The 21,976-nt window shown below is 50.6% G+C and overlaps 1 protein-coding gene across 24 annotated transcripts in view; it reads left to right on the top strand.

Annotated features, from left to right (window-relative positions):
- The window catches only part of Slc39a11 (solute carrier family 39, member 11), a 409,809-nt gene that overhangs the window by 84,637 nt on the left and 303,196 nt on the right, over positions 1-21,976 (top strand). For 8 of the 24 annotated variants that reach the window (XM_087570867.1, XM_087570863.1, XM_087570864.1 and 5 more), the window contains exons 2-3: positions 3,845-3,963; positions 6,399-6,437. The exons of 2 other annotated variants lie outside the window; for them this stretch is intronic. In XM_087570867.1, the coding sequence (XP_087426993.1) occupies positions 3,856-3,963; positions 6,399-6,437 (147 nt within the window). In that variant the 5' untranslated portion in view covers positions 3,845-3,855. 24 annotated transcript variants of the gene reach the window in all.

Below are 21,976 nucleotides of genomic sequence, written 5' to 3'. Positions count from 1 at the left end.
GGCCTTGGGGGAGGGGGGAGGGCTCTGCTCTTGCCCGCCCGCCTCTGTTCCTGCGCGCACCGAAGGCTGTGAACCAGAGACTTTATTCTCCAGGCAGGATTCGCCAGTTGCGAAGGGGCGGGGCCGGTGGTGGAGGGCCACGTGTGCTGGAGTGAAGCAGGAAGTGACTGTCGGAGTGGAGCCAGGCGAGCGAGTGGCATCGGGGGCTGATGGAAGTGGAGAGGGGGCTGGAGAGGGCACCCTAGTGAGTCGCCTTTTCTCTCCTTCAGGCACGGGATGCCGGGCAGTCTCGCGGCCTGGAGCTTGCAAAGGGGTGCCCTAAGAGGCAGGTCCTGGAAGAGCCGCAGAGGGCTGTGACAAGTGGCAGGGGAGGAAGGGTGTTCGGGCTCCCTCTGCTCCACCCTAGGATTAGCTAGAGACTGATCTGAGACCCTGAGTGAACAGCCAAGGGTCTCTTCATTCATTGATTTATGGTGGATAGAGGACAAGGGACCTGTGGTATCAATGGCAGCCATTCATTGGCCCCTCCCACTTCCACCTGTGGCAGGTCCGGGTGAAGCTGGAGAGCCGGCAGCCTGCTTACTGGAGAACTTTTTCGTGTTGGTACTGGCGGCCCAGATCCTGAATCGGAATCATGGGCGTCTCTGGTAGAGCCTGGTCTGCGAGTTCTGTGCCAGGTCACTTAAGTCCAGGCAGTGCCTCGCTTTAACTAAACCAGCATTTTGAGGGAAAGTGACAGAGAAGGACAGAAAGAAACTTATTGGCTTTATAGGCGCTGGCTGCTCTTTGCTGCTTCAGTGAAAATGCAGGCAAGTCCAGCCCGCTGTTGGCTTCTCTCAAGTTACAGGACGGGCGGAGAATGGTCCCCTGTCCTGGTCACTGGTCCAGTTTATAATGTTAATATCCAGCTCTCGAGAGAGTCTGAAGCAGGCTGCGTGGCATGATTTGGTGGTGCTGTGGCTGGTGTGTCCTGTTCTTGTTGGTCTGTTAGATTCAGGAAATGACAGATACTAGTCTCCTATAGAGAAGGGCTCACTAAACCATTGCTGTGTAGAAAGCTGGTCTGGTTTTATGTACTTAGTTGTGTGCAGGAGCTCCCCCATGGAGTTAAATGAGGTGTAGATTTGGGGATCCAGCAAGTATGGGGTGTCACCTGCGCTCTGTGCTTTTAAGTAGCTCTAAGAGTTCCAATGACCGGACGTGGAGCTCATTTGGTAAGAGTTCTTGCTTACCATGTGCAAAGCTCTGAGTTTGATCCCCAGTACCACAAGGACCGGGTATTGTAGCCCACTCTGATAATCCCAGCTTGGGGAGGTAGAAGGCAGGAGGATCAGGAGTTCAGAGCCACTCTCTGTAACACATTAAGTTACACTGAGTGGTGGATGGATGGGAACTGTCTTTCTCTTCATCTCGGGTACTCAGTTATACACTCAACTTAAGAGTCTGAGTAGTTTCCTACCTCACTGGCCGCCACGAACACCCACAACTCCTGTTTGCTTTTGCTGGTTGGCATATGAGGATCGTTTCTTTTTACCAATAGCTATCAAAAGACACAGTGAGGTACTTGGGGGCAGTGTGTGTGTGTGTGTTTTAGGCTGTGCTCGGTCTTGGATAGTGGTAATTGAGAGGATGTTAGCTCAATGTCTGTCTTTGTGAATGCTTAACCGTTTACTCACAAGCAACTCACTATCAGCACATCGATGCTCTAGGATCTGTTAAAAACAAACAAACAAACAAAGCCAAAAAAAAAAAACCCCAAAAACAAAAACCAAAAAAAACCCCACATAAGTCTTTGTTTTGCCAAAGAATCTTACTATATGGTCCTGGCTGGCCGGAAACTCACTAAATACGCCAGGCTAGCCTCAAACATGCAGAGATCTGCTGGCGTTTGCCTCTTCAAGGGCTGGGACTAAATAAAAGGTTTGTGCCACCGTGCCTAGCACGCACCACTCTTTTGAGGTTGACTTGACTCTTTTGAGGGGATGGTGGAAAAGGCTCTTTGTTTGCTTGAAAAAAAATTTTTTTAAAATTATTTTAAAATTCGTGCAGTCGCCATCTTGAGTTCCTTTGTCATGTGTGCCCAACCTGCACCCCAGTATAGAGATGAGTACAGCCCAACACAAAATAGTAAGCTTACGTGAGACTTGGGAAAGAGTGTATTTTAAAAACTCTCTCTCTCTCTCTCTCTCTCTCTCTCTCTCTCTCTCTCTCTCTCTCTCTGTGTGTGTGTGTGTGTGTGTGTGTGTGTGTGTGAGGGCTTGTGTATTCCATGGTGCAGATGTAGAGGTCAGAGGAGAGCGTGTTGGTTCTCACCCTCAGGTGTTGTCAGGAACCAAGCTCAGGTTGTCAGATTTGGTAGTTTTTCATTGTTGCTTTGCTTTTCTGCTTCTTGATTACGGGGTTCTCCAGTGTTGAGATGTCAAAAGGTTGCGTATGATTGGAATCTGAACCGTAGATGGTTTGACCTTAGGCCTAGCACAGGGACCCAGCTCATTTGAGCACATGGCCTTTTTTGAGGATGGACTGGGCACAGGGCCCTACCCACGCTCTGCTATGGCTTTGTCTAAGGCCGGCAGAGGGAACTTCTTTAACATGTGGGCACATAGCTCCTGTCTGCTCCTCTCTGAGGGAGCTAGGCCAGGCAGGGTCAGGTCCAGTCCTGGGGATGCTGGAGAGCCAGCGAGGAACTGAATGGGGCCTTTGAGTAGAGGCCCACACCTAGCTTGCAAGTGTGTGTGTGTGTGCGTGTGTGTGTGTGCCGGAACACACGGCCGCTTCACAAGTGGGCTTCTCTGTTTTGTACCTTTCCATGGAGAAGCCTAACATTTCCCATCTAGGACACGATGGACAAGATATGGTCTCAGTCTTGAGCGTAGTTAAGTCTGAAGAGGTTCTCTGGCCCCACACAAGGGAGGGCCCTTTCTTTTCTTGGACGACACTGTTACTTCCTTGGTGGCAGCTATGTGCAGAGCCCATTTATGGGTCTATTTCCTTGTGCTCTCCGGCTCTCCTTTCTGGGTAAGCTGGCTCCTTCTCATTCAGCAGCTAATTTCCAGCGGATGGCCATACCCGCTTTCACAAGGCTGTGGGAAAGTGTCGCCACCCTTCTCAAGCAGTTACAAGTCTAAGTTACAGATGTAGGCAGGCTCCCATAGAAAACAGCCAAGATCTGTTTGGATGTGGTGGGGAGGGGGTGTCATAGAAGGTTTCATCACAGATCTGGCATGAGGTGGGCCTCAGAGGAGGCTCTTGGGTTTCGAGGGTAGGAGCTGTGGAGGGAAGGCATCCTCGAAGGGGCTTATGCGAACGGAACCACGAGGCACAGCTCTCTGGGTTGGAAAGGTGCCCTAATGAACTGAGTTGAATGGGAGTGTGGTGCCCCTACTGCGCGCTGCTGGACTTCGCCTGGAGAGTCCATGGGGGTGGGAAGGTCTGTCAGTGGAATTCACTCTGTGTGTGGCTTGAAGAGCCAGGAAGGTGTGACCAAGAATCCGATGGAAGGTATTTAGAAGAAAATTTGAGCTGGGGGGCCTGTTCTTTGGCAGGGGCTGAGGAGAAATGGCAGGTAGGGACAGATGTATGGAATGAGTGGGCCTTTTGGGAGAAGAGTATCCTTCCAGTATCCTCATGTCGCCACTCCAAGTTACACGACTTTTAATGTCTGTGTAGCTTGGGTGAAAAGGCTTGACCCTGGAGAGGGTATGCTGAGGCCCATTGCGTTGGTTTGACTTGAGGCAAAGGCCACCAACTCTGGGAGAGGGCACCTCAGGCAGTGGTTTAGGACATACGTATGTCACACATTGGGGCCCCCTCAGCGTCTGACCATCTGTCCTTCTGTGCACAGCTGTATCCAGCATGCTTCAAGGTTACAGCTCTGTTTCCCAGGCCTTGCTGGGGACCTTCTTCACCTGGGCAATGACAGCGGCGGGAGCGGCTCTCGTGTTCATATTCTCCAGTGGGCAGGTGAGTCGCTCCTCTTCTGGAGGTTCACAGAGTCCCTTTGTGAGCTTTGAAACCAGCTCCTTGCCACACAGCACTGGCAGTGGCCACACGGGCAGGCGACAGGATGCTAACGCTTTCCAACTTCCTTGTTTTCTCTCTGTTTCCTTACTAGGCCAGGGAGCAGGCACCCATTAGTGGTACACAAACCAGGCATTGTTTTCCCCTCACCTGCCTCTGGCACCCAGACTCAAAGGGTGAGGGAGTGAGGGACTAGCAATTGTGCCTTCACTAACCTGCTGCCTCATTCCCAGTTCCCGTCTTAATTTCCTGCACGGCCCAAGACGTTTAGGGTTCAGGTGGAACTGCCCTACCTGTGGCGTGAGTGAGTTAGACAGTTAGCTGGTAAGGGGTTGGAGGAAGGAAGAGGTCTGCTTCTCTACTACACATGACAGAAGATTGGCAGGCTCCCCTCCTCAATCCCCTGTAGACGTCTGTATACCCACCTCTGTCCCCACATGCCCTCCCTCCTGAATGAATACAGATAGGTCCACTTGCTCTTTCTCTCTTCTGATATCACATGAGCCCGCCCTCACCACGATGAGTATAGATGTGCATGTGCATACGGAGTCTTCTCAGTCCTTCCCATATCCCCTAGGCATCCCACAGAGAGCCCCACGGTGTCCTCAAGTCACTCTCAGGCAGTGTGTTCTGGCCTCACATCCTCACGAGGTCTCATGTATCCCCCCATCTTTCCTTCCTCTGCACCCCACATCCCTGACATCCCTCATCCACCCTCTACGCACACCCTTCCTGTCTCTGCGCCACAAGCACAGCCTGTACCCACCTCCTGTGCCTGAAATTCTATTCTCCTCCAACCCCGAGCTGCTCCCCAACTCATGGCCATCTTGAAGAATGCAACCCTCGCCTTGCTCAAGGGCAGTTGTAGATGCTGCAAGAGTGGCCCGTGAGAAAGCAACTTCCATCTCTTTAAACACACAGAGCCCTGGATCTAGAAAGGAAAACGTGTCTGGAAAGCCAGTGTCTCAGGCCCCTTGTGTTGTAGACCAGTTCGGCAGGTCCTGGCTTCAGTTATACTATCCTGCCTCCCACACTGCTGCTCCCAACCTCACTGGGGGAGGTTGGTTAGCCCAAATCTATCATTTGGAGACTTGGCTCTCCAAACTACACAACCAGGAATTACAGGGTACTCAAGATTTCAGTGCAAAAGACACCTAGGGAGGTCAAATTCACGGTTAGGAAATAGAATGGTTCCTGGTAGTAGCTGGGAGGAGGAGGGGGAGGAAGAAGAGGAGGAGGAAAAGGAAGAGGAGGAAGAGGGGGTCGGGGGAGAAGGAGGGAGAATGTTGAGTGGATGTGGAGAAGCCTCTTATGACCTGTGGGAGCTTCTTCCCTTTCTAATGCTGAAGAGCATTATGTAGACTGTACAAACCACAAGTGATTATCTACCAGGTATGATGGAAGCCAAAACACCTTTTTATTGATGCAGATGCACACAGAAAGGCGCACATTTTACATCTAGGCAATTTGCTTATAAACTTTGAAAAGGCCTAAATCAAGTGCCAGCTTCTCACGGTCCCTTCAGGCTCCTTCCTAGTCACCACTCCCACTCAGACTTTCACTCCGTGTAAAACACTCCCACGCTGCCCGTCTCTCCCACAGAGTAGACATCCCTGTCTGGGTGCCGCTGTTAGGTTCTCTGCTCACATAGCTGGTACTGTTTTGTGTCGGACTGAACCCACCCTGCTCAGTTCCCAGTTTACTTAATGCTTCTGCCTGTTGGGTACACGCATGCACGCACTGCGTTCTTTGTGTATGTGATGTACGGGCATGGTTTCTCTGCCCTGTGGTACTTGGTTCTCCTCGTTGGTATATCTATCTTTCTGTGGATGGGAAGTTTCTAGCTTGTGGGCCCTTCGGAACAGTGGGTGGACCTGGGGATTCCCAGAATGCATTTCGTGTTTCTCAGGAGTGACATGTACAGATACTTGCTGTTAGTCCCACTGCATTGGCTTTCCCTGTGACACGATTGCGCCAGTTTGTGTCCCCACCGGTATTACTGGATTGCTCCTGTGTTCCTCACCAGCCCTTGGTCATTTCTGCACTCGAGATTAACTACTTCCTAAGTTTTGGGGTGCTGGCGAGAAAGAAGGTGTGGGCCTGTGCACCCCAAGACCCTGTCCCCCTGACACGGGTACTTTAGGTTGACGCTGGAATGGGGGTTGATACCGAAACAGGTGTCATGTTTAACTGTGTGTCCATGTCCCTCCCGTCCTCCCCCTGTTCTTGGACCATTCTGTAAGGTCAGGAGGTCACCCCTAGCTTAGAAGTAGGTCAGTGACCCTTTGAGCCCCTGGGCTTTACGGCAGTGTCCTTACTGAGGCCACACCATCTTGTGGTCCTTGGAAACTGAAACATCTCTCTCTTTTCATTTGCAGAGGCGGATCTTAGATGGAAGCCTGGGTTTTGCTGCAGGGGTGAGTTCACAGTGGGTGAAGTGTACTGATTCTAATCTTTCCCTCCCTGGGGCCGGGGCCAGTGCCAGCCTTTCGCCACAGTGGCCCGGTTTGCTCTCTGTAAGAGCCTAACTCCTCCTCTCATCACTGTTGCCGACTGTCTTCACTCCCCAGCCTATGAGGCGTTCTCCACTCCCTTTCCATGGAGAAGGGAGTGGCCATGACTTAGGAAGTAAGACGACATCAAGACAGGCCTAGCCTGATAAAGAGTACAAATTTAACATCTCCTTCCTCTCCTCTCCTAGAACAGCTTTTAAAAGGATTTATTTTTTACCTTTAGTATGCATATGGGTTGGGGGTGTGTGTCTCAGGGGTGGTTATGTGCATCTGAGGACAGGTGGCGCCTCCACAGGTCATTGATACCAAAGACCTCCCTGGAGCTGAAGTTACAAGAGGTTGCAAGACTCCGGCTACGAGTCGGACTTGCCATTTATAAGAATAATATGTGCCCTTGCCTGGCTCACCATCTCTCCAGCCCCAAGACTTTTTATTTTAGGTACTTTTAAGCACACAAGTTAAAAAAAAAAAACCCATAATCTATATCCTCAGTACGTGGTACCCACCTTCAGCCGTGATTGACATTTGGCAAATCTCATTTTATCCGTCTCCCTTCAGCCTTCTTGGGAACTGAGAATGTTTTATAAAAGCAAACCCCAGATCCGTGTAATTTCACCTGTAAATTCAATATGTATCTCAAACTGAGTGACTTCAGCACGGCAGCGTCTCTTCTGACAGAAGGCAAACAGTGATTCCTCTCTGTGAGCTGACACCCAAGCGGTGTTCACATTCCAAGGGGGGCCCTGCCCTGTGAGATTGTTCTGCAAGAGTTGGGATCCAAAGAAAATTTGCTGGCCGTGTTCTCTAAGTCGCCCAAGCCTCCCCCAGGACAACCCCACAAGCTGGTGATTTGTTGGAGAAACTGGGCCTTTGCTTCCAGAATGTTCCAACGTTCTGACTTTGGAGGACTCTTCTCCTGTTCTGTTCTTGAGCTCTGCAAACTTAGACCTGGAAGGCTTAGTTCAGATTTTATCTTCCTTTAAAAAATCATTTGAATGAGCCGGTTTTTGTGTCCGTGCGTGAGCACACCTGTGCCACAGCACACATGTAGAGGTCAGAGGACAGTTTGGAAAGAATTGTTTACTCACTCTTTCCACCTGTGTAACCTGAGATCTCCCTGAGCAATTTCACAAGCCCCGATTTTATTTCTCAAGTGTGAGTACTATGTGGTTGTGCTGTGTTTTTCCAACTGGATGGCTGCATCAGGAGGTGCAGACCGAGGGATTTCTCTTGGAGTAGATCAGAACGTGGTTCTTACTGTGCTCTCCGTAGTCCTGTGATCTGGAAAAACTTGTCTTGGGGTGAGACCTTACTGAAGTCATCTAAGCCATTGACTGTCAGACCAGAGCCTGTCCTTAGAGAACCTGAAGATCCCTAAGCTATAAATAGGTCACAGAGACTTGTAGCAGAATCCATTCCTAGGTCTTCAGCCAGCGTACATTCCTCTCCGTAACACTCCTCTGCCTTGCCTTATTCTCCTGTCACTCAGCAGCAAGAACTGGCAGAAGTAGAGATTTAGGGTCACATCCCCTTTGAGGCATTGCCTCCAGTGGCCTATGGACCGCTCCTGAAGCCCCATTTTTCAAATGTTCTGTTACCACCTGCGATGGTTTACATATGCTTGGCCCAGGGAGTGGCACTATTAGAAGGTGTGGCCTTGGAGGAAGTGTGTCACACTATGGGGGGGGGTGGGCTTGGAGACCCTCCTCCTGCACCATGCCTGCCTGGATGCTGCCATGCTCCTGCCTTGACGATATTGGACTGAACCTCTGATCCTGTAAGCCAGCCCCAACTAAGACACTACCCAACGATACCCATCTTTGAGACCCAACTATAAACTTACAGACCCGTGAGGGTTACTCCAAAACCATAGTGACGTGGTAGGACTCTGAGCTTCCTGCCGAGGGATCCCATTTGACAAGCTGGTGTGTTGTAATACCCGAAGATTCTGAGAGCCCTTCTCCTGCCATTCTTCCCAGCCTCACCTCAGGTCCACAGCACTGTCGTTAAGTGAAGGGTGAGGCCCATAGGCTTGGGCCTTTTCTATCTTTGGACTCAGTTTGACTCTCATAGCTCCCAAGCGCTAGCGACCTCTGAAGGCTCAAGGGTACTGCAGTGGCATCTCTGTCCCCAGCCTTTCCCCCGCCCCCTCTACACGTGCAAGCATGACGGAGGGTGGCCTGTTCAGCAGTCCTAATCCCTGACCCACACTGCCAGGAGAGACCAAACTGCCACACCGTCTATGGGAACGTTATTATTACTGTTGTATTTCTTTCCTTTTGATTTTGTGCTCAGGCTTCCAGGGTGACTGTAAATGGTGTGAGGGAGGAAATGACTTATGTCACCTCCTCCTCCACAGAGCTGCGATGCAACAGTGTTTGCCTTGGGGGAAGAGCTCTTGCTTTCTCTTGTCCTGCCCAGGGTGGCATGGCCCCTAGTTGAGCGACCGTCATGAGGCCTTCCTCTGGAGTCTCCCAGATAGTCAACACCCTTCTGTCTTTACCCACTTCACCCCATCTTGCTTGTACCGGTACCTAGTTAGTGTGAGCGGGTGGCCAGCCGCCAGCCTGCGTTCCTGCCTAGATCCTCCTTATTCTCCCGCCCGGCTTCGTAAGCCTGGGCCCACTGCGTGGGTTGACTGGAGTATCTGTCCTTAGAATGCAGTAGAGGCTCCCATTGCCTGTGTAAAGAGGTGGTGAAACCCAAGTGAAGAGGAATCTGAAAAGGCCCTGAGATGGGATGCGGCTCAATTGACAAGCATGCACCCAGCATGCTCAAGGCCCCGGGTTCAATCCCCGCCCCCCTCCCGAATGAACCAAACATCTAGAGATTTGGACTGCCCGGCCCGTGTATGTTGAGTCACCCCACCTCTGTGGGTTCTCAGTTGGAACTGGTAGATGTCTGATAGCTGCTCCTTTAATGTCACTGTCCCAGGCAGCCGCTTACAAGATGCTCTTTTAGCATGACCGAGCCATGCCCGCTGCACCTGTCTGTCCATCCAGCCGCTCCTCTGTCCATTCATCCAGCATCTGCTGGAAGCCAGTTCCGCTTTACTCACTGTGTCAAGTGCAGGGTAAGAAAACACCTCTGCCTGACGACGTTGGGATCCGAGGGAGGGGCGTGCCGACCAGTCTGGCGGACTGCGTCCTCCTGCTTCCTGTTCCTGTGAATATAGACAGTGCGCTGAAGCCACGCCCACACGCCCCAGTGCCGGTGGCTGTTTCTGTATCATGGTGGTGGTGCTGTGACTCAGTGACTCACAAAGCCAGAGCTATCTGTTCTTTGGACTTTAAGGAAAGTGTGCTGGCCCCTGGGCTGGTGTTTGAGGCGGGGTATTCTGAGGCCTAGTGGCTGTGTGAAGGGCAGAAGAGGAAAAGACCACAGCTGTGATCCATTGGGTCCAACTGTGGGCTCCAGGACGCTCACTGGCATGTCCAGTGTTCCCGAGTGGGTGGTTTCCTGGAGTGTGCCTGGCTTTGTGTGGACCTCGCAGAAGAGGCTTGGTCCTTTTTCCTCCTTCCTTTGCTGAAGTCCTTTGAACCCTTCAGAGGATGGCTTTGTAGCGTAGTGTGGTGACTTACATGGACTCTTAATACCATTTTTCATGTCACCCAGGACACAGAGTTGGAGGGCTAGAAAGATGCTCCAGTTAAGATTGTGTACTGCTCTCTCAAAATAGCTGAGCTTGGTTCCCAACACCCCCATTGGGCAGCTCACAACTGACTGTAACTCGAGCTCCGGGGGTAGAGTGGGGGTGGGGGCGAAGGGAAGGATCGGACTCCTCTGAATGGCACCTGTACTCATTGCTTAACATCTGCACCGAGACACAGACACGCACACAGTTAAAATACAATAATAAATCTGGAGAAGGATGTCTCCAGAGATAGTCAGGGCAAAGGCATTTTTAATGGTAAATGTTGTGAACTTGATGGGTGTTGTTAAATTTCAGCCCGTGCCTGGACAGCACACACCCAGGCAACATGGTTCCACACGGAGAGGTTTAATGAGAGAAGAGAGGAGAGGAGAGAAGAGGAAAGGCGGTAGGCCATGGGCACATGGTGGGAGTGGGAAGGGGACAAGAGCAGAGAACAAAGAGTAAGAGGGGGTAAGAGGAAGAGGAGGGGGCAAGCAGCCCCTTTTATGGTGTCAGGTACAGCTGGCTGTTGCCAGGCAACTGTGGGGCGGAGCATACCTGGCTGTTCCCAGGTAGCTGTGGGGGTGGAGCTTAGACAGAATGACAACTGTGGGATTTAGGATCAAAGGGAAACAAACCTCTGGAAGTGTCTTGTCTGTAAGGAAGCCTGTATAGGAGTTTAACAAGGTGCGGAGAAGTATCCTAAATGTTGGCAGCGCCATTCCACCAGGGTCCTGACTACAAGAAAGTGAGCAGAACACCAGCATATCTCTCTCTCTCTCTCTCTCTCTCTCTCTCTCTCTCTCTCTCTCTCTCTCTCTGACTCCTGCCTGTGAAAGCAGGGGGACTACCTGCTTGTTCTTCTTGTCACAATGTCCCCCTCCCCCTACATTGTGGACTGCATCCTCTCAGGCCTTAAGCCAGAATAAACCTTAAGTTGCTTTTTAATCAGGCATTTTGTCACAGCAAGGAGAGAAGCCACTAATCCCAGCATGCAATGGGAGAGTGTGAGAGCAATTTCAGTACAAACCCAGCTCAGTTTTACAGCCGTAGCCCTGACCTAGCCGAGCTGTTGGCCCTGGAGACTTTGGCTGTTGAGTTAAGCAGCCCTCTGGCTCCGGGAGTGTCGCTGCCGTAGTGATCCACACCCTGGCTGCATGTCGCAATCACCTGGGAAGCTGATATGAAAGTTTTAAGATCACACTTGTTTGTTGAGTCTGTTTGCCCATGATTCAGAGTGGGGAAGCATGCGTAGAGGTCAGAGGGCAACCATGTGAGTCCCAGGGGTCACGTTGAGGTTCTCAGGAAAGTTGGCAAGCACCTTTACCCACCACACCATCTTGCTTGCCCTCACCCGGTGAGTTTTTATCACGCCATACTTGCAGTGCCCCAGGCATACACAGTACTAACTGCATCAGCCTCTCAGGCTGTTGGGAACCGCTCAAGAGTGTGCATCTCAGAGTCAAGGGTTCCAGTCTCCCAGAAACCATGTTCTAATAAAGGATGAGCTAGTGTTCAGAGGAGTCAAGCTCCCTTCAGAGTCGCCAGTTGTGAGGCCGAGAATTGAACAGAATCAATACACAATACGGAGTGTCAGGATCATGCATCCTATCCAGGACAGGAGTCTGAACTGTGGCTGGGAGAAGCCAGGAAGAAGCTCTTTCTCCACCTCAGGCCCGTCCGCTGAAGGCCTTTTAGCATTCACTGTGGACTTGCTAGATGACCGGCTCCCAACCCTGGTCGATCTAGCCTGGCAAAGCAGGCAGCTGTCATACTCCTGGCTAATTTCCAGTCGATCAGGCGATATTTGGCCAGCCACCAGTCAGGAACACAGGCTCTCTCGGTTAATTTGGCTCTTGCAAAAGAAAGAACAGGAGGCGGGAGCTTGGAAAACTCGAGCTCGGGTTGAAATCCCCACCTGATGGCTGAGCGCTTGTTGGATTACATATCTTGTGTGAAATATCACAGGACTGGCAGGGACTCGTGGGAGTCATCGCCGGCTGGCATCAGACAGGGCAAGACTTCACGGAATCCAGACAGATGGTGGGAGTGGAGATTGTTCTGCAAGACTTTTGTGAACCAGGATTTCATTCTGTAAGAACCTGGTTGAATGTTTAGCTGGCCTGGTATAAACTTATCTGATCTTAGTACCTTCTTCAGCATTCAAATAGTCAAGGGTAGCTGGCATAGTCTCTCCTAGGCATTTTCGTACCAATCCTGTTCCAAGCATGTGACCAGGCATGTTAAACGCCAGCTTTCTTGAAAGATGCTCTTAAGTGACTGCACTGGATCCCAGTCAGGAGCGTCTCACTTCTGTCCTTTAGACTCTGCATGTCAGGGCCAAATCTCTACACGTCCTTATAAAGACAAGTGCTTTGTGAAGGGCTGCTGCTGCTCCACACAGGATCACTCCTTAGCATTCAGTCCCACACGACAGGGAGACGAGCCAGTAATCTGTGCCTCGTGAGGGGCCGGCAGACAGCCACTTACCAGGCAGTCCAACGTGTTCAGTTTGCAAAATACCCATTGGTTTTGTTCCTTGGAGCGCGGAAGCAAGCCGAGAAAAAGTTGTCTTCAGGGCAATCAGCTGTGTGCAGGGCATTATGGGAGAGCGAGCAAAGAAGTGATAGGTGGGAGCTACTAGCCCTGCCAGGGGCTTGGGGTCTGTCGGGACAGAAATCGCTTCGCCTGTAGCAAATCAGGAGCGAGATTAGTATGTGGTAGCTAACGGAGATGATGAGCGAAAGGTTCTGGGGCCCAGGGACAGTTGGGGAATTAGAGGGGGCTTCATGGGTGAATTTCAGATGGGGAGATAGGCTAGGTTTTGACAGGGATGATGCAGGGGGAGGGCAAGGAAGTGAATTATAGGCACTAACGGCACAGAAGAGCTGCCAGTGGAAAATCCAGTGGTGGCAGGACCGGGAAGAGGATCAGTTGGACACAAGCTTGCCGTACAGGAGGTTTGATCCCCAGCCCTCATGCAAAAAGCTCGGTGTGGCGTGCGTGCTTGTAATCTCTGTGCTGGGAGCTGAGCTTCGGACCCTAGTGACCGTCACACAGAATGGAGGGCCCTGGAGAGATGACTCAGTGGCCAAATGCACCTGCTGCTCTTTCAGAGACCGAGAGTCCAGCTCCTAGCACTCATACAGTGACCAAGTATGACTCCAGATCTAGGGGATCTGGTGCTCTCTCCTGTCCTTCATGGCCACCACACTCATGTGCACATACACATACACAGACACACAAACATACACACAGAACACAATAAACCTTATAAAAAAAAACCCCAAAATGGATGGCTTCTGAGGAAAACAACCAAGATTGACATCTGGTCTTCACATACATGTGCATCCATAACCATAGCACATATATGCATACATATATACACATGTATATTCATATATATGTGTATATATATGTGTGTGTGTGTGTGTGTGTGTGTGTGTGTGTGTGTGTGTATGAATGAATGAGAGAGGGGGTTGGGAGAGAGAGAAGAAAAGAAGAATATATGGGTTTGTCCAGGACATGACTGTGGAATAGCTGTCTGGGGCCCAGATACATACAAGTTAAGGTGCTGTGGGAAAGCATTGGTTCTTTCTTTAGAGGGACGGAGGAGCCCCTAGAGGCTTGGGGGATGGGCAGAAGAGCGGAGCTGTGCTTTCGGGAGCATTCAAGGGAGGTGCAAAGCCAAGGGGAAGGATACAGACAGATAAAAAATCTAGAGCTTGAATAGCGGGAGGCAGAGGAGACAGGAGTGAGGTCTAAGGGTGGCCCTGCCGTTAGGCCCAGAGGGCTGATCATCTGAAGGCGAAGGAGGCCAAAGAGATTGTGTTTCCGGTGCTATCTTTTCCAGGGTTGGCATCACCATCTGGCTCATGGGAGGAGGGGGAACCCAGCAGAAAGGGGAGGGGCTCTTTAACGCTTACAACGGGGCTTCCCCACCCCTGCCCCTGCCTTTCTCTTTGAGTGAGTTTGTACTTTGGAATCTGCATGTGTTAGGGGTGGCCTCCATGGCAACCAGACACCTACAGCTTCCCCTGCTGATGGCGATGTTCCCTCAGTGTCTGTTAGGATGAGTTTTGACCCAGGACTGAGGCTCCGAAAAAGTGGCCTGAACAAGAAAGTTTCCTCTTCGGCAGAATTGGAACAGTAGGTCCACGAGTCAGCTGGAGTCAGGGTCTAATCCTTCACTGCTTTGCCCCGGCTGGCACTTCTTTCCTTTCTGCCCCAAAGTGGCTGCATGAGCTCTGGTCATCACGTTTGTCTCCTAGGGGCCTTCCTTGTAAACCCAGGATAGCAGCCGTCCTTGTATGTCACCCACCAGGACCTGCTCACGTGATCAAATCCAACTGCAAAGACAATTAAGAGATGCAGTCCTTTATCAAACCAGCCGCCACATGTCTGGCTAAACACTGGGGTTCTGTTTCTGCAAGTTGGCTAAGAACAGAAAGTGGGGTGGGGGCACGAGCATGCTCTGTCCCAGGGCCTACTATGGAGAGAACGTCGAGCCCCAGCGTTCTCCATGGCTTAGCCTTCTCTGTGTGCATTTCATGGCCTAGTTAGTTTTCTATTGCTGTGATGAAACGCCACCACCCAAAGCAACTCCAGGAGGAGAGGGTTTGTTTCATCTTCAAGGTAACAGCCCACCACTGAGCGAAGTCAGGGTAGAGGCCAAGGGGAGCACTGCTTACTGTCCTGATTCTCATGCCTTGCTCTGCCTACTTTCTTAAGCCATCCGGGACCACTTACCAGGGGTGGCACCACACACAGTGAGCTGAGTCCTTCCGCGTCAATCATCCACCAAGAAAACGCCCATCATGCTTGCCACAGTCCAGTCTGGAAGAGGCATTTTCTCAACTGAGCTTCCTCCTTCTCAAAGGACTCTAGCCTGTGTTCAGTTGACATAAAGCTACCCAGAATATTTTATATGTCGCTTTCTTTGCAAGTCACGCTATTCTTCCAGTTACGAGTTTCTTTGTAAATGATTGAGTGTAATGCAGGAAGTTGAGTGCTACACGGGGTGCATGATGAAGCAAACCCTTTGCTCTCTGCATCAGCCATGGTGGAAGGAGCCGTAGAAACCCTAATTCAGGCTGGTATAAGGGTTGGGCGCGTGCATTACAACTCTTTCGTGTGTGTATGTACTTGTGTGTAGATGCACACGAATGTGTTTGTGTGTGCATGAACACATGTATGTGTGCATGCAAGGGGCGGAGGGCAGTGTTAATTGCCATTTCTTAAGTGGCATCCCTGTTGGACTCACCCACTAGTAACTGGGATGACTGACCAGTGAGCCCCACGGATCTACCTGTTTCTGCCTCCCAGGTGCTTAGAAAGTGTGCATATCATGACTAGCATTTTTATGTCCTCATGTTTGTGAAGTAAGGACTTTATCGACTGACCCATCTTCCAAACCCTTCAGGGATTATTACCATTGTCCAGGAATAGACCTGTGGGTCAGACAGGAGCATTCTGGCTTTTTTTTTTTTTTTTTTTTTTGGTTCTTTTTTTCGGAGCTGGGGACCGAACCCAGGGCCTTGCGCTTCCTAGGTAAGCGCTCTACCACTGAGCTAAATCCCCAGCCCCGCATTCTGGCTTTTTAATGAGTCACTTATCAATTAGTCTAGAAGGGTCTTTCTTCTGTGACCTTGTCATTGACTTTCATGGTTGGGTGTAACTGGCTTGGCTTTGGATATACTCATCCCTGAAGACTGTTCCTTTTGGCTCCCTAATCCCCTGATGAGAATAAAATACACAGACAAGTCCTGACTGGACGAGCGGTCCCATCAAAGTAAGATGGATGTTGGTGCTTGAAGTAGATGTGGTGATGATGGATAGGTGACCTGAGGTGGATCACCCAAACAGTGCAGCCCATAGCCTGCAACTCACAGAGGACGCACCTGTGACATTCTGTTGACACGTCTCACATGCTTCCACACAGACAAGATCCCCAACTAGAGTATAGTTAGGAACCACCATAATGCATAGTGGTTTAAGTCAAGGACACTTACTGTTTATTATAACAAGGTGGCTGGGCTCGAGTGGGTGGCTCTCCTGCTGGCCTGGCTTCACTCTGAGGTTTCTGTTGTCAGTAGCTCCTGTAGACCACGAGTAGACAAGAGTGTCACTTGCAGGTCTGTGACTCTGGTGCCATTGCATCCTCTCCTCTCTGTATGTCCAGTCTTGGCTCAGGAGTCTCCCCCAGGGTTTCTTACCACAGCGAAGGAGAGTAGCAAGAGGCTGGGCATGAAACGGCAGGGCCTTTGGAGACCCAGACTTGGAACAAGGAGCCACTTAATTCACCTTTCCTTGACCAAAGCAAGTCAAGGCCTATTTAACCCCAGGGTTTAGGAAATCATCACAGGTTCTTTCACAGGGACTTTGATGGCTAGTGTTAATTTGAGACGACCTAGAATCAGGGTTGGCCTGTGGGCATGTCTGTCTGTGACTGAGTATCTTAATTAAGTTAATTGATGTAGGAAGACGCAGTCCACTGTAGGAGGTACCATTTCCTAGGCAGGGGTTTCTGAACTGGGTGGAAGGGGATGAATCTAGCTGAGCACAAGCAAGGGAGCAGGGAGCAAGTAAGGGAGAATGCATGCATGCACACATTTCTCTCTGCTCTTGGCTGTGGATGTGAGGTGACTAGTTTCAAGATTAAGAAATAGATTTACTTTTATTTATGTTATGAGTGTTTTATTAACATGTCAGTATGGGTGCTGGGTGACCATGGAAGTCAGAAGAGGGCATTGGATCCCTGGAAGTTGGAGTTACGGATGGTTGTAAACCAAAATACGGGTGTTGGGAACAGAACATCTCTGAGCCATCTCTCCAGCCTGTGACTAGATTTTTGAAGTTACTGTCTTGATTTCCCCACAATAATGGCCACAACTTAGAATTCTGAGATGAAACTCACCCCATCTCTCCCAAGTTTCTTTTTGTCAGGATATCTTATCAGATGAATAGAAACGACACTGGGACGCAGGCCCAGCACTCTGTATGTCCCTTTGCTGGGTCCCACATTCGGGTCCCTACCTCATTCTCTGCAGCTTGCCTCTAAGGCCTCTGATGCACTGGCCCTCACTCTGGCTCTCACTTGGTGAGAGCAAGGATAGCCTCCTCAACTCCCCCTCCCTCTTCTCCTGTGCACATCGAGGGAGGAACCCAGGCCAGCTCAGCCTGACCTCTGTCTGTAAGCCCCAAGGACTCAGGTCGGTTGTGGGTGTTTGGATTCACTAAGGGGAAATGCTTGGGCTGCATTCTTGGGGCTGTGTTGTACCAGAATTGAAGAACTCTGGATAAGACAGCATTCTCTGGCCATCAGAGATGTAATCTCCCCAGAATCTGTAAGAGAGCAGGGTATATGGTCCCAGAGAACAGAGCCATCTTGGCTGTGGAATCGGAAGAAGCAGGGGATGTGTATGTGTATGTGTTTATGTATGTATATGTACGTGTGTATATGTATGTATATATGTATGTGTGTATTCTATATATAACCTGCTCCGTCTGTATGACGTTCTCAGGGCCGAATATTTCGTACTAGATAACCAACGGGTGTGATCGAGGGAAGGCTGCTACTCCAGCTCCCAGCATTCCCCACCTGTCTGCAGTTCTTTGTGTGGGTCTATAGCCTTGTGGGCTTTTCTGCATTAGCGGGTCTGTTGATGTTCTTGTTCAGCTCTGACATCCCTAGGAGACACAGTGCCACAGCAAACTCCCTGGTCCTCCGGCTCCTACAGTCCCCTCTTCCACGATGTTCCCCGAGCCTTAGATGTAGGAGTTGTTGTAGAGCTTTTGATAGTGTGTGTGCCGGCCTTGGTCTGCTGAGCCCCCTGCCTCAGCCTCTTAGGTGCTGGGATTACAGGTGTGTACCACTGTGTTTGACTTGAGACATGTCTTTTTTGGGGGGAAAGGAACAGAGTCTCCACATACAGTCCAGGATGATTTTGAACCTACAGCAGTCTTCCTGTCTTTGCTTCCCGGGTGCTAGGCTCATAGGCATGCACCATCGTGCTCAATTTTTATTAATCTCCCCCCTTAAACAAGAAGTTCTCTTTCTGAATCAGGACTCAGCCTTCGTTTGCCTTTGTCAGGGAGGCTCTAGTTCATTTTCCATGTCTCTTATGGATGGTCTGGCGGTGGTAGCCCATGGGGCGGTGGTAGCCTCTGTGAGTTAGTGACTAGTCTGGATTGCTCTGGTTACCCCCAGAACTTGGTGAAAAGGACGGATCTAGCCTCTGGCTTGTAACTAAGCTGTTTACCATCCCTACCATTTAAGAGACAGGCCCTTTGACTTCCAGGAGGCAGACCCCTTCTCCTTCTAGCTTGTGCCACTGGCGAGGTTAGATCCAGCCCTGACCGTTTAATGTTACCGTGCCCTCCAGAGAAAAGAAAGCACAAATACCAGGGAGGTGAGGGTGTTCATCGCTGGCTGCGGCAAGCTGCTCTTCTCTGCCGCCCGAGGGAGGACCACACATCACGGGCTGCACACTTACCTGGGCGTCCATGCCCTTTCGTCTTGATTCTCTCTTCTGCCCTGGCATTTCTCTGGCAACCTCTCTGTGTGTCTGGAGCCCTGCCACCCCTGTGAAGAGATCACCCGTGACAGCCCCAGAGCTAAGTGAATTAGCTCTCCGGGAGGGTGGACACAACACCGTATCTGCTAAGTTTCATAAATAAGATGAAGAGAGATTAGCGCTGCATTTAAGATGAGGAAGGGAGACGCAGCCATTACTGAGGCTGGGACGCTTTAATAGGTTCTGAGCTTGAGTTTGCCCAGATTTCTGTGGGGTGCAGGTGTCCCCACCAAGGAACACTGGTGCTTTTGGGGCTCCCGAGACCCTATGTTTTTATTTTATTTCTTTCTAGTTTTCAAAGCACTTTCCCACCCATGACCCCCAACTCGTGCAGCGACTGCAGGGCTCTAGGTTTTTCTGTCATTTGCATCTGGAAGATGAAGACTGGACCGGACCCCGTGCTGGGCTCTTTCTTCTGCTCTGCTCATGAGATGCACAGGACAGAATGTGAAGAAAGAGCCCCTGCTGGTCCTCCTGGTCCCTGAAGTTTATGTCCTAACGGACAGTACTGCACAGCCCTCTTCCTGTGAACTTGTAAGTCATCCACTTATTGGACAACTCTTCACTGCCAACACTGGAGACTGGACCTTGTGCATGCTGTATGCGCCAGGCCAGCGTTCCACCACTGACCAGTGCCCCCGGCTTTTCTTCTGTGTCACTTAGGTTACTTAGGTTGGTATTGAACTCAGTCCTTAGTCCAGGAGGCTGGCCCTGAACTTGATCCTCATGCTAAGCCTGTGAGTATTGGGATTACAGGCGTGGACCACCATACCTGGTTTATGCAGTTCTGGGGCTTGAACCCAGGGCTTCATGAGTGCTACGTAAGCACTCTACGTCTGTTATCTCCAGCTCTCATTTTCGCCTTTTGAGACAATCTTATAAGTATGGTTCAGGTTGGCTTCAAACTCACTCCCTGGTCTCGGGCTGGCGTTGAACTTCTGGCTCTCCTCCCATTTCCTCCTGGGTGCTGGGATTGTAGGTGTGAGCCTACATGCCTGGCTCACAAATATTTCTGAAGCAAATGTGGGGTTCAGGTGTCACAGGTGCTGGAGGGGTGCGTGCGCGCGTGCGTGCGTGCGTGCGTGTGTTGTTTGTGCGCATGTGTGTTTTATTGTAGGTTCAACCCTGTTTCTCCAGACTCTTATGCGTGCCAGAGCATCAACGTACGATCTCAGAGCAGGCACTGAGAAACCATCTCTACCCAGGCTTTAAGGGAATCATTGAGGTGATTCTCCCGATGAAGGAAGATAGTAATTGAATGCAGACTCATTACTCCTCTGAAGCCCTTTGAACATCTTCCCATGATTTAATTTCGATGAACATTTCAGGATGCAGCCAGGCCAGGAAATGTCTCAAATGATTCCCCGGGCTGGGATGAGTTCAGGACAGGTGCAGTGGGACCTAGGGTGGGCCCTTCTGTCAGTCGGACAGAGGGTCTGCTATCAGAAAGGACTCTAGTCACCTGCCGTGGTGAGCTCACACAGCTCCGTCTGCCTCTGCTCCTGAATGCTACCATACCTGGCGTAAGCAACCCAGTTTTAATGAGTGGCTTGTTAGACATTGAAGTGATTTTCATGTTTTTGAATGTTGCCTCCACCCTTCAAAGACTAGATGCACATCCAGGGTGCCAATAAGAGGCCTATGGAGAAAAGGACACAGGCTGTCCTTGAACTCAGTCCCTCCTCTCCAGGAGGAACCTCTTATGTCTGTTTCTTGAGAAACTTGCTCCTCTGGATGAGCCTACAGTTTCTGGGGTTGGAGGCTGGGGCCCTTCCTCCTCTTACCCTCTCTTGCAGCCTCCGGTCCGTTGGTTAGTTGCCTGGTGGGTCTCTCACCTTCCTCTTCTCCCTGTGTGTCAACCACGGCTCTTCCCCTCTGCTTGGTGGCACAGCTCATCAACCTCAACTCCAGCAAAAGAGGAAACGCTCCTTTCGTGGATGTGTTCAGAATGCATTGGTGTCTTCCCCTTACAACTCTTTCAGTTTCTTCTCGAGTGCCAGTCCTTTCTACGGGCTCATCCCACACATTCTGACCTCCCTGGCCTGAGTCCAGGTTTTCCTTTCCACAGATGATGACTTTTTTGAGCCCTCTGGTTTCCGCCAGAGGTCTGTCTTCTTCCTGCTTGTTTGCTGTGGTGTCCTTTAGCGGTGCTGGAGACCGAAACTGAAACATGATTTCCAAGTGGGTAATGGTGCCAGTTTCAGCGTGGCCAGGATTCCTTGTGCCCAGTATGTGTCAAGTAGCACATGCTTGCTCATCGTGTCCCCGCTAGTTGAGGGAGCCGGGGACTGTTCTGGCAGTCTTAGGGATGACAAAAAGCCATTTATCCTCAGCCCTGTGGTGTTCTCAGTTCCTCCCTAAGCCTGGCTGTGCAGCTTTCTCTCCTGCTCCTTGGACTACAGGCAAGGTGGGGCACCTGCTGTGTTCCCCAGTAACCCCAGGTAGTGGTTTTTTTTGGCGGTGAGTTGCTGATTTATGCCCTTCCCCAGCTTGTCATACTAGGCGTGATGCACATGTGTGTGCAGGTGCATGAGGTACATCAACCTCAGGTATCCTCCTCTGGTGCCGTGCACTTGTTTGGTGAGTCAGGGTGTCTAGCTAATCCTAGAGCTTATTGATTTAGTTACACCGACCAGCCAGACTGACTGTCTCGATCCACCTCCTCCTTAGCGTTGGGGCTGCAAGTGTGCACCGCCAGGCCTGTTCGTTTTTAAACTTGGGTTTTCGGTATTGAAGTCAGGTATCATGCTCATGTGTCAGGTACATTACCAACTAACCTGTCTCTCCAGCTCCACTTTTGAATTTATATTTTTTTGTGTGTGTGCATGGGCATGTGTGTGTGCATGTATGGGTGTGTGCCATGTGTGCATGTATATGTATGCATGTGTGTATATGTGTATGTGTGCATGTGTATGTGAGCATGTGTGTGTATGTGTATGTGCACATGTATGCATGTGTGAGTGTATATGTGTATTTATACATGTGTATATGTGTACATGGGTATGTATATGTGTATGTGAGCATGTGCGTGTGTGCAAGTATGCATGTGTGCGTGTATATGTGTATTGTGCATGTGTGTATATGTATGTTTGCATATGCATGAATGTGCATGACATGCATGTAGAGGTCAGAAGACAATCTGAAGGAGTCAGTTCTCACCCCAGCACAAACTCTCATGGTCAAGCTTGACTGTAGACATCTTAACCCACTCAGCCATCTTTTTTATCAGAGGA

Source organism: Rattus norvegicus, chromosome 10 (genome assembly GCF_021556685.1).
Source record: "Rattus norvegicus strain SHRSP/BbbUtx chromosome 10, alternate assembly SHRSP_T2T, whole genome shotgun sequence".
NCBI lineage: Eukaryota > Metazoa > Chordata > Mammalia > Rodentia > Muridae > Rattus > Rattus norvegicus.
The sequence above is the reverse complement of the archived record's forward strand: the minus strand, read 5'-3'. Positions and strand labels throughout refer to the sequence as shown.